Here is a 12,558-nt window from a genome sequence, read left to right as displayed (position 1 = left end):
GACCGGCGTCGAGAAACAGTGGAGCTTGAAATATGAGGCCCTGCAACAATATGGTTGCGCAGCGAAGTCAGTGACAGTTGACAGGAGCTTGCAATGTGAGTTCCTGTGTCATCGTCGAGGAAGAAGCTGGGGTTTGTGAAGACTTACGCAGTGATGCATCTGTGCTGAGGACCAGGTGCATCATGCTAGGCCGGTGCTATTGAAATCGTTGGGGCTTGCAATGATTTGTGCTGCGTCAACCTGGGCAGGCTGTCAGCGTCAAGAGCGTTGTGCTGGGTAGGGCTGGTGGAGCGGCCGAGGTCATGCGCGGTAATGCGTTGAAGCTGTGAGGTGCTGGGACGGGTGTCCGTGTCAAGATGCACTGTACTGGATCAAGCTTGCTGAGCTGTCGGGTGATGCACGGTCCTGTGTATAAGGTGCTTGGCACAGAGAAGCCAACTGTGTCCCTGTGGCTTGATGACAGGCAGATGACTATGTTTCCTAGGGGATCAGGGGTTGTCATTTTCATGTCAGAGCCATTTCCTACCTGTCTAGGTGTAGGGGTGCTTATGGCAGCACAGTGTGCTAGCTGGCTTACAGGACAACATATCTTAAGGGGGCTGCACAGAATCAGTCTGACGCCATCCCCCTGATTATGCTGTCCACAACCACGCAGTGTCTTCCGAAGAGTTGAAACTAGACAACAATCCTGCCAACACCTATCTTCTATTTGTCTCACTGTCTGGTAGGACTACACAAAGACCAACTGCCAGCTACTCCTAGCCTTGTGACCCAGGAACAGGCTGCAGGCACCAAACGGTTGGAACAGGAAATTGGAAACTTTCTGGGGGTGAGTGTCTGAAAAGTTTCAGCGCTCTGTCCATCAACTCCTTGTGTTTGATTTTAACTTTCTAGAAGTGGCATTTTTAGAATTGTGATTAAAAATCCAACCTTACCATTAAAGGGGCTTTTAATAACAATTCTTGAGACACCAAACCAGACCCGCCTACCTGATCCCAATTGAAAGCTCACCCGTATTAAATGTAATAAGGCAACCCAATATTATCCAATGGGAGAGGTAGGCCTTGCAGCACTGAAAAAAACAAATTAAGAGTTTTATACTACCAAGAAATCTAAAACTTAAAAGTACAAGTCCCCCTTTTTAAATACACTGCACCCTACCCTCTGGGTGTTCAGGGCCGCCTTTGGGGTGACTTATATGTATTAAAAAGAAAGGTTTGAGTCTGGCAAAAGGTTTATTTTGCTAGGTCGAAGTGGCAGTTTAAAAAGTGCAGAACCAGGATGCAATAACCTTCCTGCAACATGTTTAAAGGTCTACTTAAGTGGGTGGCACAATCAGAGCAGCAGGCCCACTAGCAGCATTAAATTTACTTGCCCTAGGTACATGTTGTACCACTTTAATAGGGGCTTATAAGTACATCAATGTGCCAATTGGGAATAAGACAATTTCACTACATCTTGAGGAGAGGGCACAAGCACTTTAGCACTGGGTAGCAATGGTAAAGTGTACACAGTCCTGAATGCCAAGAAAAAACGGGTTCAGAAAACTGGAGGGTGAAGGAAGAAAGTTTGGGGATGACCCTTCAGAACGGGCAAAGTCCAACAATGAGAATTAAAATTTCTCCTACAAGAATATTGAAAAAAAAATGTTACATTTTCTAGAACCTTCTTGAGGCATTGATCGCTATTTGCTAACCTAAAAACCTAATATATGGGATCAAATTCCCGCTTCTGTACATTACAAGGATTTTTTAAGTCATGAGAAGTCCTGTGACCACACAGAGGAACATAGCTGCCAAGGTTTCAAATTGCTTATGTGTGATATTTTCATAATTTCACTGTAATTATGAGTGACATTCAACAACTATGAGTGACATTTTCTTGCGATCAAAAATCAAGCTGGGAAGAAAAAGGAAACCTGAATTTCAGAAATTACACAAATTTGAGGAACAAAAAACTCTAATACGATCTTACAACTGCTTCAAAGCACCAGACACCGAGGCCGCCATGTGCTTTCTCCTGCACCACTACATTTACAAGTATATTTGCGGCAATTACTTCACAACTGAGAAGAAACATGAAACTGGAATGCTAGCACCAAAAGAGAAGAGGATGGAAGTACACTTCAAGAATCCAAGAGGCAAGAAGAGCTGTAGCTCACAAACTGGCCTAGAAACGTGCTCACATATTTATAGTTTTTGTAAGATCCATTGTAGGCATGTTATCTGTCTAGCATGTTATGCAAATTAAGACGAAATTGTTCACTGGATTGTAAATACATTCCGACATCCTGAGGGGCTGAAAGTATCGAGCAAGGGCGGGTCGGGTCAGGATAAAGGAGTGGGTTGCCTGGGCACCTTTGTCAATGGCTTGGACAGTGTACTGAGGGCTGGGGTAGGAGCAGTGGCAGAAGAGGGGGTTAGAGAGGGCAGTAGTATAAGAGATGGAGTCTGATCAGGCTGAGCCAGGGTCACCTCTCATCCATCAGCTGCCACCGAACCTTTCACGGGCAGTTCTCGTGACGGGCAGCGAGCCAACGGGGGCATGTGGCAGAGCACTCAGCACACCATGTGCTTCCAGAGCAAGGCTGCCCGACAGGGACCAGGGCAGCCAGTGCCAGTGTGGGCGGAGGGAGGAGTACCGTGGCAGGGGACGTGAATTATGGTCTTTCACGAGCACAGTTCTGTCTCTCCATCTGCGGGTTTGCGCACAGGCCAGTCTGCAAGCAGTAGGTATTTCCCTAGGAAACACGCAGCATAAGAATCATTTAAAAAATGCAAAGGCACTTCAGAACTACTGTCATTCACACTCGCATTCGGAAGCCCAATGTGAAATCACTTCCACCCATCTTCTCAACACAAATACATTGGCAGTCAGTTTATATGCATGAAGTTGCAGATTATCTTGCCCAAAGAGCACGGAAGAGAGTGCAAAACCAATGTGGCTACGGTCAGATCTTCGCATTACCAAATTAACACACACTGTACACACTTGGCTGGCTGCAGCACTCACTTGCGAGTCCCCGAGCACCGCACTGGTGCGGCGGTCGCCTCCTCAGTCTGGTCCTGGCTTCGGCAGCGTCACTCCCTCTGCAATTTGCGGTCAGTTGACGGTCATCATTTAACATTTACTGCAACCATGGTGGTGCTTGCAGTGCTGCCATGATGTGCTCCAATCACCTAGTAGCCTCCCACAAACAACTGCAGCACTAGCAGGACTCAGGTCAGGTGACGTCCCAGTTGCACGCGTAAAGAAGTCTCTGTATCACACACAGGTCAGTCAGAGCAGGGCCGTGGCGAGAAACCCCTGCTACATGAATACATTGTAGCAGCCAGCTGAGCCCCAAGCCTGCGGGAGTAGTGCATCCATGCCACAGAGCGCTGCAACACACTCCAGCTTTATTTTTACATAGTAGGCAGCGTGAACGGCTTGACAGTAGGCGCTATAAGTCTGTAATGATTATGCATGACAATGCATTTCAGTGCGGTGATGCGGAGCACCACAGTGAAATGCGTTAGTGTCACGTCTGATGCGTGATACTTGGCTGCTGTGGAGGAACAAGGCTGAAGGTTGAGTTTGTTTATAAGGTCATGGAAATCCGAGGTGACTTGCAATATCCTTTCATGTTGCTAAAGAGACTTTTTTTTAATTTCTTATACTACATGGTCATACCATTGCCCTTTTCATAAACTGCTTACATTTTTCATATGGACAAGATAGTAAGGTTGCAGATTTGAAAAATAAAAGCAGAAGCTGTAGTGCAAACTCAAAACACCAAAAAGCATACGGGGTGATTCCATCATTTCGGTGAATACCTTTACTATGCCAAAAATAAACATTGCCATAAGTATCACCCTTCTGCATATCAGTGTTCAGAAAACAGATCAGAAGAATAAAAAGACAGTTTTCATTTTTGTTGTTTAAACTGCAGCTGCTATTCTGCTGTGTGACCTTCATTTCACCTGTAATTCTGCTGTCACCTGCCTTTCACCTCCTTGGCTGTTTGTTCTAGCAGGTGGCATCATGACATCACATCTCAAATAATATAACTTACTGCAGCAAACGGCTATGTCATTTAGAGAGATCTCAACATGACTGTAATAAGAAAATTAGAAACAGGCTTTTATAAAGGAATTGCAGGTATTACACAGCCCAGAACAGTAACTGAGGTCATAATTAAATCGCTGTCAGAAATTCCACCTGGTATGTAGCTGGAAGAGCAGTTTTTTCAATTTATGCACTCACTTGAAATCTTTTTTTATAGCCATCCTGAAATATCGAAGATTAACGTGACTTTCATTGAGCAGTTAATGATGGCTCATTAGAGATAAAGTGAATGTAGGAAATTCAACATGTCCTGTGGTGTACCCGGCTTTTCCTATGAGAGGACCCTAGTTTTTCAGACTTTCCTGTGGATAGAGGGCTGGTAATGCCATGTGAATTCACCCAAAATGCATCTTTAGGAGTGTGGAACTACCCTGACATGCAGCCAGGTCACTCAGCTGGTACTTTGAGGTTTTAAAAATAATTAATGCTCACACTGTAAGATACGTGCAGGACTACAACTTGCTCCGTACAGTTACAAACATGGCTTACTTATGAGTTTGTCATTTATAACTTGGGGGCACTGTGCCGTCTTGTAATGGAGTTAGCATGTTGAATGACAATATACTATTTATTAGCATGAATGGTTCCCCTCACCTATTACTTTGTTGTTTGCTCTCCAATACTTGCACAGATTCTGCATTACGGGAATCCGTTACAGTATATTGTTACTAATTGAGTGTTTTTGCAAATGAATCCTAAGAAACCAATGTTAAATTAACCTATTTAGAGACTAGCCATATGCAAAACAGTCTTGTTCCTGTTCCAATGGGTATGCCCGGAGGGAACTCTAGCTATAACTCACTGGTGAGGTCTAAATAGACCAAAATCGGTCTGTAGTTGTTTGTGTTTGCTTCTGGAGGGGGCCTTGTCTGGCAGTCCGGTTGGACTGTTCCTCCTGTAGAAGGACTAAGACGGATTTGCATATGGCTAGTTTCGATCTATAGTGGCATAGTGACCAGAAAACGACAGACTGAAAAGTGGCCGAGTGGAAGCCACTGGTTCAGATTTATTCAAGCATTCACCTCACTCATTCCAGGTTAATCACAGTTAACATCAAGAAATATAGGCTGGCAGACATACTGTACAAGTTGAAATCATTGAGTTGGTTTCTGTAAGCTAGCAGTACCGATGACAAGAGGGCCCTTGCAGCAAACAGATTCCAAGAAATAACCCATAACAAAACATAATATGTTGGTGTACCTGTGTCATCAGCAGCTTTAAATGTCCTGAGTTCCATTTCAGCATGAGGAGTAAAACGAACATGTAAGGTGGTGACTGGAGAGTTGCTCACCCAGGATGGAACACTGCTTGTTGAACCTTTTGAGGTACATTTTTCCAGAGGTTGCATCTCTACTTTGTTCTCAGGCAGACTTGACTGCATGCTATTGTCTATGCCACTTTCTGTGGTTTCATTTGATACCTCCTTTAAAAGGTCTTGTTTGGCCACTTGAATAGAAGTTCTTGATTGAAAAGTGCTATTTTCTTCACAAACATGAGCCATGTCAGAATAACTGCCTCCAGTCTTCTTTGTTTTCTTCAGATAGTTTGTACAGTTCAAATACATTTCTTTATCTTCTTTAGACTTCATTGGCGTTGCAGCCTCAAAACCATCCATCCCACTTGAGAGGACAGGCTCGTCACTGCATAGGAGCAGGTCAGCAGCTTTGCAGTCAGCAGGGGTATCTTCATCAATGGGCAAGCACCTCTCGTGCTGTTCTTCATGCACTGTGAGCTCATTCGAAGACAGCCTTGAATTATGTGGAGAGTCATATTCCGCAATGTAAGGCTTTATGTCAAGAACTGGTGTTCCTTGTATCATGTCAATTCCAGAGAGGTATAGGGTTCCACCTTAATGCAGAGAAAGACACGTATGTGAACATTCACAGCATTAACCTGAATTGAAAAAAATATTGATATCTTTCCAGCAAAATGCACACTGTCCATTAGAAAATACATCATGTACAGGACAACAGATATTCTAGTTCACACTGTTTGTCCCTAACGCTTAATACAGCTGCAATTGTTTTTCCTTTTCATTTAATAACATTGACTGAATAATGCCCCATGTGGCCATTAAGGATGCTTTTACCAGAAAAGCAAACAGAGGGAGTCTGGTTCTCTCCTTGGCTGCTCAGTATGGTTGTGCGGTCCCGCTAAAGTAAGAAACCTTTTGTAAGTTTTGCAGTTTGCTCTCATTTACAATGCATGGGAAGCATATCATTCTGATCACAGCTGATTGTATCACAATGTCTGTCCAGATGCAGAACATCACTGGGTGTGTGGCAGAGTGTGCACTTCATGTGGCCGTTTGCAGGAGCTCATCAGATGCCTGCAGCTCAGTGATGTATTTATAGGAGCTCAGTTAGGTGAAGGAAGGAGCTCAGGAAGTTGCCTGCTGGAGCTCAGCAGAAGAGCTCTGTGAGGTGAATGCTGGAGCTCATTTAGGTTACCCGAAAAAGCTCTGTGAGGTGCATACCGGAGCTCTTTTAGTTTCCCTGAAAAAGCTCTATGAGATGCCTACAGGAGCTCATTTGGGTATCTGAAGTAGCTCAGTGAGGTGCCTGCAGGAGCTCGGCATGGTACCTAGAATAGCTTCTCTGGTTGCCTGCAGGAGTTTAGCTGGATTTCTATGGGTGCTCAGTTTACTCCCAGCAATGGCAAAGATGATCCATAAAAGTGGGGCTTTTCAGGAGCACAGTGACATAGTGACTTAAATTGTAAATTAAGTAAATAAACTGGACTGCATTCACATTACATTGATCAGACATTTCCATTATCCCATTTCCAGTCAACTTCACACAAAAAAATGCCAAATTCTTTGTTGAAAAATGTAGAAATACTAGGGTGAGAGGAAGTTAACTTTCAAAAGTGAAACTCCTTGAAATTAGAAAACAAGAGAACATGGTTACTTGGCATTGCTTCTAGTACAATAGCAAAAGTGTAACAAGCATTGGCATAGCCAATAGGTCTCGCCTTTGGGACCTGCTGCATAACTAAATATTTATAAGGTCCCAAAAGCGAGACCTATTGACTATGCCAATGCTTGTTTTTCTCAGCTTGGCCTGAGCATTACTCGATCCCGATTGTCTGCCATTTATTTTAGCCCCGTCCCTATTGATTAACATTAGCCACGCCCCTTCATTTGCCAGGTTAGCCCCCCAACCCAGGAAAATATTTTGCGGACGCCAATGATAGCATCCAGACTTGTTCATTAATCTCAAATCATGCACTTGCAGTATCCCTCTAAGCACATCCATCTACATCTTCCTTCCATGCATGTCTGCAAAGGTTCAAATGCTCAAGTTTTGAGAAAGCGGGTCATGTTCCAGGAGTTTACTTCTACTTTCAGAAGAAATTACACCAGATTAGTGGTTGTTACCCATGTTTTAAGAAACCCTGGGGGACGCAAGGCCTGTTCGGGGCATGCGTGGCTGTATACAATATTAAATCATATTAGATTAATAATGTATATAAACACCCAAAAAATGCTAAATTACAAATGTTAAAAAAGTCTGTGAACAGGCGGAGTCTGAAATTAAATGCTAAAAATTAAGTGGTATCCTTAGGTTGATTCGTGGCAGCAGTACAAGTTCAACAAACAGAATGTAGTATTTCTGCTTGGGGCCTCAAATGAAGCACTGGTGGACGTTGAGAAAAAATGGAGTATGCATTCAGAGCAAAAAAGACCAAGTGAGTATATGACATGCTAGAGTCTGACATATTGTTTCATTTTTTTTTTTAGAAATAAACCCATATTTTAAAAGCTCCAGCCTTCCCATTGAAACTAAAATAAAGTATTCTTTTTTGCTTGTTGATCAAATTATTTCATGATCTGTGTATGCGTTAGTTCGACACTTATTTCTGTGTACGTTTTTGTGATTCAAATTGTAGACTTGTCTTAGGGTGGGGTCCCTGGCTTCCAGTAGTAATTCACTGAGGGTCCACAGAACTCAACCGGTTAAGAGCTGCTGCTCTGGATAATATGGGTAAAGAGCACATACATAAAGAATGCAAGATCTGTCAGTACGGATTCAGCCAACTGGTTGAGTAATGTTAAAAAAGCACAACCCTCTGAATTCTTAAAATAAATGGCCTCTGAACTGATAAAAGGTGCCCCAAAAGAATATCCTCCAGAGGATACTGTGCAGTTGTGGTGCTTGTGGGGTTATTTCGGTAAACAATGAATTCAACTGACTTTTCCAAAGCAGCATGCCTACAAATATGCTGCAACAGAATCGTGTAACGTTTCTGGTGGTCTTTTTTGCAAAAATGCTCCCCCTCCCCCCTCCGTTTAGCACTGTTTTGGTCCTGGATTTTTACTGAATTCCAGACATGTACGCTTGAGATTCTGATGCAAGTCAATATGAATATAAGGGTATGCCACTTTTACTGACAGTATTTATCTGGCAACACTTCCATTTAGTGGGTGCATCATAGATGTCCTTAAATGAGAGCATCTGGTAAATCTGCACTTGCTCCTATCGGGAAGATATCGAATTACATAGCATGGACAACTCGGGTGATAGCGTGCATTCCTTATCATCTAAGATTGAAATAAGGATATATTGGCATTTCTATTACAGAGCAGTAAATGAATGATTTTGGATAATGCACATCAAGTGTTCATCACATCGTACATAGTACAAAGGAACAGGGAAGAGAAGCAACCCTTGTACACTTCAAATCGAAAGACTGCAGTTGTTTAATTGACTCCATAGGGTTACTAAATGAAGACCATTTGTAGACGTTATTCTGTGGTTGGTTAATCCCAGGACAAACACCAGATGGCCCTGGAAACTTCTGCTGGCTCCCGAGAGCAAATCGCTCTGGGAGTAAACCTTTTAAAAGAAGCTGGGACTTCCAAACACCTTTGGCCAATTGTGTGCTAAAGCCAGAAGAAAAGGCCAATGGCGTGTGAGCCCCACATGCACAAGCTTTTAGGAAAGCTGAACTGATGGCAAGAGGTTGTTTTCCTAGTGCAGCGCATGCGTTGCGCTAGGCTCGACCTAAAAACTACCTGAAAGCAAATTCACAAGGATAATACATTAGACAATTCACACAGCACTGCTCAGAAATGGCGTATAATTAGAGGGCTACCAATACAGTACAACTAAGCTTCATAACTATCACTTTGTTCCCAGCAGTACTTGCCAGCAAGATAGGTCAAATTTAAACATACAGCAGAACTTATGGGATAGAAAACTCCACAAATATCCAACACAGCTTAGTTACACTACATAGGTCGTTACTTAGAGGGTACCAATACTACTTGTCATCATGACCTCACACAAAGAAATACAACAAAACAAAATAGACTACAACAACAGATCACACACATCCTGTGCAGGTCAGTTATTTCCAGCCCTGCCATGTGCCACGCATTGTGGGCTAGTATAATGTTAATTTTAGTGAATGTCCCAGCATCACCGCACTAAAATACATGTTCTCTGTAAAGAGAACACACACTACAAGAGATGCTGCGTGTGCATTTATTCTGAGAAATCAGCAAGTGGATCAAAGATGTTTCGACTTAATACAAGTCTTGTTCAGAGTGGGTGCCATTTTGCATTTCATCATCATATTACAAGTGAAATACATCAAATATTACAAAGGAGTGACAACAATATGCGGACAACAAGGAACGTTGCGAGTTTATGTGTGGTATGTGTTTTGAACATTGAAAATGAAACTTTGGATATGTTTGATTTGATAATAACAAAAGATACATATAGTGCTTTCAATATTTTCAATAATATGGGTATAAAACAGATGTATATATTAAGAGTGGCTTTAAGATCAAATCCGATACAAGGCCCACAGTGCCCTATGACTCTACTGATGTGTCTAATTAATTAATGATCTTGGAGTTGAAACAAATGAGTCACCAACAACTTAAGAAAAAACAAAAATACTCTCACTTGGTCCAATTAAATGCACTAGAACGAGGAAACAATGAAGGGATACTTATTAAACCCTCAGCCAAAGGGAGACATTAGATGATCAGGCCAAGGAACAAGTATGTGGGGGAAGTGCTGAGACAACTACATGATTAATGAATGAATGTTTTTAGAACATTGAAAAGGGCTACCATAAGGACCTGGTGAAAAAACCTGTTCGCATTTTAATGACGCTAAAAGATTAAGACCTTTTAGAATACAAAAGAATAGTTATTTCTCACAACAGAAGACCATATAATTACCCCACCCTATCTGTTACATCAGAACTCCAAACCCCTGGGGAGTCTTCAAGTATCATCAAAATGGAGTGTGTCTGAAAATATGTATACCTACATAGATCACTTCCTAATCCCCTAATCAAACTTCTGGCCAATTATTAGAAGCACAGCACCGATCTCATTGTGAAAAACTACAATATGCACTGTAAACCATGATGTTACATGGTACCTATGGATTTAAATGCCTTCTACTATAAGCATGCCTCATAATGATGTTATCAGGGCTTGCAACCATATCTGAAAAGCTAGACCCATTAGCTTATACAAACACACAAAAATGTGATTAGATATGACTGACCAGTTTCTTACTGAGAATTGTTTACATGGTCAACGATCGCTGGCAAAGCCAATAGGTTTCGCCTATACAAGAGCTATTGGCTTGTTTTGTTTGTTGTTTAAGTGTGGCTGCTGTTCATCATGGCTGAGAGCTAGTGGCATAGAGCAGAGTGCCTTAGAGTAGAATGGCGGAGTGAAGTAGAGTGCTGCAGAGTGAAGTGGCAGAGAGTTTCATGTAATGGACTGGCATAATCTGGAGTTGCATAGAGTGGCATTCACTGGAGTAGCGTAGAGTAGAGTGGACTGGAGCAGAGTGCATTGGCATAGAGTGTTCCAGAGTATAGTGGTGTAGAGTGCAGTGGCATTTAAATAAGTGGCGTTCAATACAGCGTCGTAGAATGTATTGGCTTAGATTAGAGTGGTGCATAGTAGAGTGCAGTGGTGCAGAGTGCAGTGACGCAAAGCTCAGAAATAACTGAAAATTTGCTTAATTTTTGCTCCTAATTCTGATGTATTCTTAAATACTTACATAGTTCCTTTAAATGTTGTTCTGTGCTAAAATAAAACCTCTTTTACTACACCCAGTATCCAGCAAGATTGTCACATAAATCCTCTCACTTTTCGCCACCACTGACCTGCTGACTGCTGCCTGCAACCTCTGAGCGCTGCTAACCCCAGCCGCCGCAACTCCATCGCGGCCGCTGTGCGGGGTTAGGTGCTGTTGGGACTACATCAGACCTCTCCCCCTTGGCTATTTCTACCCACCCCCTCACCACAGATTAAGGAGGCCCCAACTACTTGTGGCCCGCCCTGTGAGTGGGGTAAAAGCACCTAAAACACACACCCCAATGGATACTCAGCCTGATCCAAGAGAGAAGACACTGCTGGGGGAGGGCACCTCCAGTATGGAGACATCTAACCCCCTGGGTAGCACCCTGACCAATCGTTTTTCACCACTTTCGAACCTCTCTGAGAACGACTGACTAAACAAGCAGTGCCCGCCTATAACCGATCCCGTGACACTGCAAAATGATAAGCTGGAATATAGCTGGTTTAAGGGCCAAAATGGGGGATTAGATATAGAGGGAATATATCTCTGAATTTGAAATCATATTCCTACAAGAAACCTGGGACCTCCACAATTCCTACTCATTGGATGGTTTCTGTCATTTTTACACTCCCGCTAGGCAAAGTATTGCAGGTAGAGCTAAGGGTGGACTATTGTCATTGTTCTCTCTGGAGCTCAAAGGCTCTCTTAAGCAGCTAGACACAGGTAGTCAGAACTGCCTAGCGGTAAAACTCTCTGTGTCTGACACAAACAAGTTACCATTTTTAAACTTTTATAACGCTGTGGAAACAGAAAACAACCTTGATCTATTAGACCAATGTGTCTATAGCTATAGCAGGAAGTCATATTCTTTTGAGATTTTGTTTATGGGGGGACCTAAATATCCACCCTTGTGTGAACCAATGTGGGAGCAAGGATTACGAGGGGCCACAGTTCTCTGCGCCATCCCACTTTGAACACACAAAAGAGGGGGAGAACCTGGAATTATTCCTAGCTAACTGGAACCTCTATGAATCATGTTGTGGGATGGAGGAATTCAGGAACCCCACGTTTAAGGGAAAGGACAGGGGTACAATCATTGATTATGTTTTTGTTACATCTTATTTGTTATGTTCTGTCTTAAAATATTGTGTGGAGGTCTCGACCTTTAGTGACCACAACCCTGTGTTAATGGATTTGGTAACGGGGGGATCCTTGTCTTTTAGAAATTCACAACTTAGGGTACAAAGTGATATTGCCTTAAAAGATCAAGGCAGAAGATTGAAGTGGACGAAAGTGGTACCTGACACTTTCATAGCGGACTTGTTGGCATCGACAAGGGCAGAGATAACTATATGTTTAGATAATGAGGCAATTGGTTCCGACATTGTAA

The 12,558-nt window shown here is 42.8% G+C and overlaps 1 protein-coding gene across 1 annotated transcript in view; it reads right to left on the bottom strand.

Annotated features, from left to right (window-relative positions):
- The window catches only part of TRMO (tRNA methyltransferase O), a 333,295-nt gene that overhangs the window by 47,909 nt on the left and 272,828 nt on the right, over positions 1–12,558 (bottom strand). Inside the window, exon 4 of the mRNA XM_086961846.1 lies at positions 5,308–5,955. Within this exon, the coding sequence (XP_086817972.1) occupies positions 5,308–5,955 (648 nt within the window). The remainder of the gene's footprint in view (positions 1–5,307; positions 5,956–12,558) is intronic.

Source organism: Lissotriton vulgaris, chromosome 3_1 (assembly GCF_964263255.1).
Source record: "Lissotriton vulgaris chromosome 3_1, aLisVul1.2, whole genome shotgun sequence".
NCBI classification, from domain to species: Eukaryota; Metazoa; Chordata; class Amphibia; order Caudata; family Salamandridae; genus Lissotriton; species Lissotriton vulgaris.
Note: the sequence above shows the minus strand (reverse complement) of the source record. Positions and strands in the feature narration are given on the sequence as shown.